We start from the raw sequence: 7,119 nt of genomic DNA on the forward strand, positions 1-7,119 counted from the left end.
GCCGAGGGACAGGTGCTAGCTCGGACGCTAGCCGAGGGACAGGTGCTAGCTCGGACGCTAGCCGAGGGACAAGTGCTAGCTCGGACGCTAGCCGAGGGACAGGTGCTAGCTCGGACGCTAGCCGAGGGACAGGTGCTAGCTCGGACGCTAGCCGAGGGACAGGTGCTAGCTCGAACGCTAGCCGAGGGACAGGTGCTAGCTCGGACGCTAGCCGAGGGACAGGTGCTAGCTCAGACGCTAGCTCGGGGACAAGTGCTAGCTCGGACGCTAGCTCGGGGACAAGTGCTGGTAGCGTGGTTGGTGGGTGCGGCCAGGCAAACTGAAAGATCGATGGTAGCGGTCTTGCTGGCCGCAGCTGTGCTACCTCACCAGCACGGCTGTCGGTACCATTCCCCCCCTCCAAAGGCGGATTCCAGACGCTTCCTGCTGACTGAGTCTCTAAGGGTGGGAGGAGGGTGTCCAGGCGACGAGAAAATTCCTCCTTGCTTATCTCGCTACTGAACATGCCTTTCCAAGACTGCTCGGCAGGACAAGACAAATCCTCTGGTTTGAAGCGAAAAAAAGAAAAAGACATGGTGAATGGGGCAAGAGGCAGAAAAGAAAAAAAAAAAATTCACAGGGGCGGAACTAAAGTCACTGGGGAGGGGCTAAGGAACTGTGCCGTCAGGTCCTTTAATAATTTTGGCGGGAACTTACTGTTATGTTTACTGAGAGAGGTGACGGCTCAGACACCAGGGGGCAGTATATACAATAATTTATTATATATAATAAATATAAATAATAATAAACATTTACAACTAAACTATAGAAATAGAGTGTGTGACTAAAATACAAGAGTGTGTGTGTAGTGTAAGACTGTGTGTAGATATCTGAAGTGTGTTACCAAGTGTTTGCTTGGTTCTTTTCCCTTTCCCTGTTTTCTTCTTCTTCACTTCCTGCAAGTATTTATAATTGCAAATTCAACACAGAACTGGGATCTTTATGAATTGAATTAAAACATTGGCATAATTACTTTATCATTTACCTGGTCACTCATCTCACTGTCCATTCCCTTTGTACACCTCCCTTTGCACTTCTTCGCCGTCGCTTCCTGCAAGTGTTTATAATTGCAAATTCAACACAGAACTGGGATCTTCATGAATTGATTTAAAATATTGGCATAATTACTTTATCATTTACCTGGTCACTCATATCACTGTCCTATTCCTTTGTACACCTCCCTTTGCCCTTCTTCGCCGTCGCTTCCTGCAAGTGTTTCAATCAATCAATCAAGCAATGTTTATTTATATAGCCCTAAATCACAAGTGTCTCAAAGGGCTGCACAAGCCACAATGACATCCTCGGTACAAAGCCCACATAAGGGCAAGGGAAAACTCACCCCAGTGGGACGTCAATGTGAATGACTATGAGAAACCTTGGAGAGGACCGCATATGTGGGTAACCCCCCCCTCTAGGGGAGACCGAATGCAAGGAAGAGGGGAGCAGAGGAGAAAAAAGAAACGGCAGATCAACTGGTCTAAAAGGGGGGTCTATTTAAAGGCTAGAGTATACAAATGAGTTTTAAGATGGGACTTAAATGCTTCTACTGAGGTAGCATCTCTAATTGTTACCGGGAGGGCATTCCATAGTACTGGAGCCCCAATAGAAAACGCTCTATAGCCCGCGGACTTTTTTTGGGCTCTGGGTATCAATAATAAGCCGGAGTTCTTTGAACGCAGATTTCTTGCCGGGACATATGTACAATACAATCGAGTGTTTATAATTGCAAATTCAACACAGAACTGGGATCTTCATGAATTGATTTAAAACATTGGCATAATTACTTTATCATTTACCTGGTCACTCATCTCACTGTCCATTTCCTTTGTACACCTCCCTTTGCCCTTCTTCGCCGTCGCTTCCTCTTAATTCCTCCTCTTCTCCTGCAAGTAGTTATAATTGCAAATTCAAAAGACATCAAATCAAATCAAATCAACTTTATTTATAAAGCACATTTAAAATTTACCACAGGGGTAGCCAAAGTGCTGTACAATGAACAGGTTAACAGATAAAACGAGTACCGAGCAAACACAACACAACACAAACAGAACACGATAAAAAATAAATAATTAAAATAGAATTAATAAAAACATAAAAACATAAAAACAGGATCACAGCAGGTGTATTATGGGGCGCCATTGCAGGATGGATATCACTCAGTGTTAAAAGCCATGGAATAAAAGTATGTTTTTAAGAGAGATTTAAAAACAGGAAGAGAGGAGGCTTGTCTAACACTCAGGGGTAGGTCGTTCCAGAGCTTGGGAGCAGCAACGGTGAAAGCTCTGTCACCTCTAAGCTTCAGCCTTGTGTCAGGGACCGTCAACAGCAGCTGATCGGCTGATCTTAAGGATCGGGTGGGGCAGTAAGGCTGAAGGAGGTCGGAGAGATAGGTTGGCGCGAGGTTGTTTAGACATTTTAAAAACAAATAAAAGGAGTTTGAAATTGATTCGGTAACGCACAGGGAGCCAGTGAAGGGACGCTAAAATAGGGGTGATGTGCTCACGTCTGCGGGTCTGTGTTAGCAGACGAGCAGCAGAGTTCTGCACGAGCTGCAGGCGGGCGAGGGAGGCCTGGCTAATGCCAACATACAGGGCATTACAATAATCAAGACGAGTCGAGATAAAGCAGTGGAACATGCAGTGGAACTTCAATAAAATGGAATTCAAAATTGGGATATCTTATCATAATTCTCCGTACCTCAAACTTTGAACCTCCCTTTCAAAAAGTGGCCAGTTTCAGGACCTCTCCAAGCTCACAATCTACTTCAGCTGTGGTCGTCTGTTTGTGAACACCCCTGCATGCCTCTGGAATCACCAGCACAATTTAGAATTCCCTTTAGAATAAATACCGTAATAATAACAGCTAGATCGACCTTGTGAGCATACATACAACATGTTCAAAGATGCAAACCTATTATTAACACTTACTTATTATTATTCTGTAAAAGGGCAAGTCCTCAAATGCCACTTTGCCTGTCTTTCCACGGAGACCAAGCTGCTCCAGGACTTTGTTTGTGGCAATTTTCCTCAGCATTGTCCTCACTGTGTCTGCCAAATTCTGCCCACCAAGAGCAGTAAGAGCTTTCACCTATACAAATAAATAAACAACAATATTGTACTTGATTAGAACATGTTTTTTGATAACTAAACAAAATAATTTTGCAATGGGGAATTAAAACTAATTACCAGCTGCTTTCTGAGCAGAAGATCAGTGTCGAGCTGTTCACTGAAGGTCTTAAGCTGCTCAAGAGTCTCGAAAGGCTTCTCAATGAGATCTTGAACATCCACAGCTTCTGGCCCCACAGACTGTGCTGCCAGCCCTCTCAGCATGCGCATAATTTCTCCCTGGTTCTCAACTAGTTTTTGAACTTTCATGTTTAACTGGAAAACTGCAAAGACAACAAAAGTCAAAGAGGTAATTCGTATTACTGCCCGTTGTAACAGCCTGTTTAACACCACCTATCAACAGTTAAAAAGCCAACTAACGTTCACTTTCAAGGGCATTCCTGCTGCTTCTTGGGAGTGGTCTGGTACTGACTCATACTGGCTGGAGTGGTTTGGTACTGGCTTGAGCTAGATGCATGATTCCTGTCTGGACTGAGCCTGTAAGTGCTGCTTCTCGCTGGGCTGTGAGGTCGGCCTGGATGCCTTGGAGTGGTGTAGTATTGGCTGGTACTGGCTGAAGTGGTCTGGTACTTGCTGGAGATTGGAAAGTTCAATGGTGGGAGCACTGGCAGTGGGGGTGCCTGGATGAGGATCTGTGATTTCTCTTTTCTGCACTTCTTTTTTGGCCGAATTTCCTCTTCGTCTAAACCAACAAAGACAATAAAATGTATGCACCACTAAGTAGTGTTTGAGTATTGTAAGTAAACAGTCTTTGAAAAGTGACTAACCGTCAGCATCAAACACATCTTCCTCATCGTTTCTATAACGTTCAGGGGTGATGTGGCTCCGTTTGGTTGATATTTCTTCTTCCTCTGGGCTCGAAAACATTTCAGCTTGTTTTTCATATTGAAGGGCCTTGTCAAAGTCTTCTGCAAAATTTCAAAGTATGCTGATGACTCAATATGAATTATGTTGTTTAAGATATACATGATATGACTTTGACAATATTCCCTTACCAGTCAATGTTTTCCTGAAAACCCGAATTGGTAGCCTATCCCAGACTTCTTTGTCAGGAATCTCAGCTCTCCGGATTCTGGAGTGGGTAGGATTTGGCTTTGGCCAATAGCAGAAGGTATTCTGAAGATAAAATAATTCAGTCATGATGAATGACATAATTAATAATAAGCTACAATATTATGCCTATGCACAGTACTTTTCAGAAAAAGTAATAACCTTTCCATCATCTTTTGTCCATATGGTTGGGACAACAGCGACTGAACGTTCACCAAGGAACTCAACGACCACATACGAAGGAGCCATCTGGAAAACAATCAGATAATATTACCATTTCAATACTGCATCAAAGAGTTATTTATAATATATTATATATTATAATATATTTATAATATATTTATATATTATTTTCCTTGTCTGTGAAGACACTCAAGAGCCAGGTCTGCTGCTTTGTTCAGTCTTATCCAGTAGTCTACTGGGTTCTCTCTGTGCTTGGGCAGAGTAGCATAAAAGTCAGCAAGAGGGAGACATGACGGAGCATCACTGAAATACTGGAGTAGGATATTGTATATTAGTTCAGGTCTCTGTCTAACATTCAGTCCAGGATCACTACGCAATGCAATCTGCACTACATCCCTGGCTTTGCCCATCAAATGGTTCAAGATTTCCTCCGCCTGATCATCTATAATAACATTGTGTCTCTTGAGGTAAGTCTTAGTCATAACAATCCAGTCTTGCACTGAATACCTGTCAGTGTTGTCACCTCTAAATGTCTGGAGGTCTTTATCTGACTTAACTTGAACTGTCAAATGCTGGAGATCATGCTTGCTAACTCCATTGTGTGTGTTCTGCACAGCAGGACTACTCTGACAGTCACTCTGCATATTCACAACACCAGCTGACATTAGCTTTTCAACAATGGATTCACCAATTTGGGCACCTAACTGCCCTACCATGTCAGTGAGGTGGTGGATGGCATCTACATCACTGTTGGGTGTGGAAGTGTGAGGTGTCTCCCTCATGGACTCGTCAACAGGAGTGAACAGCAAACCTCGACCCAACCCCTTATTTGTACACCCATCAGCTACAATGCTGGAATGCCCCACCTCCCTACTATTAGTGAAATCAGAACACAAAATCCCCCTACCTCTTGATAACACAGGGGTAACAAACTTATCCATCGTGATGCCAATAATGATATGTACTTGCGTTGTGTAATTATACCGGAACAAACGGACTCGGAAAAAAAATAAGACGTGTTTTAGCACAAAAATAATGTACTACCGAAAGTTACCGACCCACTGAAAATAAAAGAGGGAGAGAAAAAAAAAGAGAAAGAAAAAAATATATATAGATCACTGTACCCAAACACACTGTTTTGAGATCCGACCACACAATAATCATCAACCGTAGATCAGGTCAGCAGCGCAGCATCCGCGGCGACGAGCATCAAGCCGATCTGAAGATCCGAAGGTTCACGGCACCAGTGTGACTGTTCTGGGTCGGCACAATGAGACTTTTCCACTGTTCTCAGCTTCATTTATTTTTCTTCCAACCTGCGGGCGACAATCAGACAATGTCGGTATCCCGTCTTTCTTTGGCTTACGCCCTCAACATGTGGAACTTTTCTGTCACATATACATCTTTAACCATTTACAATGAAAAAGACAGATACAAACAGTCTGTAAAATATTGAAATGTATATTCTAAGCGCCATTCCGTGGCAGAACAAAACATGCAACATTTGCTATAGTTAACACCTTAGGAAATAAAATAAAACCACAAACCTGCGGGCGACAATCAGACAATGTCGGTATCCCGTCTTTCTTTGGCTTACGCCTAAACACACAGAATAACACTGTTACCTACGCACGTAAGCACACACACATACGTACGCACACACAAACACGCACGCACGCACACACACACTGAACAAGTCTCATTACCTACACTAGTAGGCACACACACGCACGCACTGAACAAGTCTCATTACCGACACATGTAGGCACACACGCACGCACTGAACAAGTCTCACACACGCACGCACGCACACACTGAACAAGTCTCATACAACAAAGAGCGGCCGTTTGGCGCCAATGTTAGCGATGTAATGTTACCTGTAATCTGAACTTAAAACTAAAGGACAACACAGGTAAACATATTCACATTCTTGGTACACACATTCATTAATTAAAGACCTAATTTCTACCGAAAAACAAGGAAAAGGTCGGTGGGACCGTCCGAGCAAGACTCACCTTCAACATGTGGAACTTTTCTGTGAGGGGAGAAGGGAGGGGCTACACAACCCAGGAGAACTACAGGAGCTCAGGAGGGACAAAAAGATATCAAACCGCCCTCTCATAGACGAGCAGACAAGATAACTATTTGGAGATAAAATACACAAACAAAATATAATAAATAACAAAGGTGTATTTTAACTCTGTTACATAGGGTAGAAATTGTTACAAAAAAACGTGCTTCGTATTTCACTCTTTCTATCTACTTACATGTGATCAATGCAATTGCCTGATTTATCGGGATTCTGGAATTTGCAGCGTTGTCGAGCGTACGTCGTCGAGCTTGGTAGTCCTTCTTTGTCTTAGGGAAGATTCTACGCGCATGCGCGTCAGATTACTCGAAAAACACAACACGTTCGCGGAACGTTAGGGAAACGTTACTACATAATGTATATAAAGTAAATTTGCGGGAAAAAAACACTTTGAAAAGCCTAACGGTTGCTGTTTCCATTGCAGGCAAATATTTTGTGTGTCATAGGTTTTGATATGTTCTGAGAATGTTCTTAGAATGTTCTCATCTTGCATAACCAAACGAGAACCATACAGTAACGTTACGCTAACGTTAGGTGTTACCTGGGCTTACGGTACACCATGAGAAAAACTAAGTTCCCGCGACGATCCTTGGGTCCACTGGTCCTTTATTGATCTCGCTCTGATCAGTCGCA

At 43.2% G+C, this 7,119-nt stretch overlaps 1 protein-coding gene across 9 annotated transcripts; it reads right to left on the bottom strand.

The window, feature by feature from the left end:
• Positions 1–888: 888 nt before the first annotated feature.
• On the bottom strand, positions 889–6,172 carry LOC140677614 (uncharacterized). 9 transcript variants are annotated; one of them, XR_012049397.1, is made up of 13 exons: positions 5,945–6,170; positions 4,377–5,713; positions 4,160–4,280; positions 3,932–4,072; positions 3,525–3,846; positions 3,225–3,427; positions 2,967–3,126; positions 2,737–2,843; positions 1,836–1,922; positions 1,379–1,450; positions 1,180–1,245; positions 1,025–1,090; positions 889–935 (listed from the first exon to the last, which is right to left on the bottom strand). XR_012049397.1 is itself a non-coding variant. In XM_072912637.1 (11 exons), the coding sequence occupies exons 2-5, from the start codon at positions 4,461–4,463 to the stop codon at positions 3,533–3,535; spliced, it is 663 nt and encodes a 220-aa protein (XP_072768738.1). In that variant the 5' UTR covers positions 5,522–5,978; the 3' UTR covers positions 889–935; positions 1,025–1,090; positions 1,180–1,922; positions 2,737–2,843; positions 2,967–3,126; positions 3,225–3,427; positions 3,525–3,532. The 9 variants fall into 9 exon arrangements, 2 of the variants coding, with proteins under 2 accessions (XP_072768738.1, XP_072768737.1); XR_012049394.1 differs by having other exon boundaries at positions 1,180–1,450; XR_012049393.1 differs by having other exon boundaries at positions 1,379–1,922.
• Between the last annotated feature and the right edge of the window lie 947 nt (positions 6,173–7,119).

Source organism: Nerophis lumbriciformis, linkage group LG38, assembly GCF_033978685.3.
Source record: "Nerophis lumbriciformis linkage group LG38, RoL_Nlum_v2.1, whole genome shotgun sequence".
Taxonomy (NCBI): Eukaryota; Metazoa; Chordata; class Actinopteri; order Syngnathiformes; family Syngnathidae; genus Nerophis; species Nerophis lumbriciformis.

Excerpts from the sequence above, each read along its gene's own strand:
- LOC140677614 (XM_072912636.1), bottom strand. The coding sequence starts at position 4,463 with ATGGCTCCTTCGTATGTGGTCGTTGAGTTCCTTGGTGAACGTTCAGTC. Across the intron at positions 4,281-4,376 it reads GGACAAAAGATGATGGAAAG|AATACCTTCTGCTATTGGCC; the intron begins GTTATTACTTTT and ends TTTTATCTTCAG. Across the intron at positions 3,847-3,931 it reads AGATGTGTTTGATGCTGACG|ACGAAGAGGAAATTCGGCCA; the intron begins GTTAGTCACTTT and ends TTGTTGGTTTAG.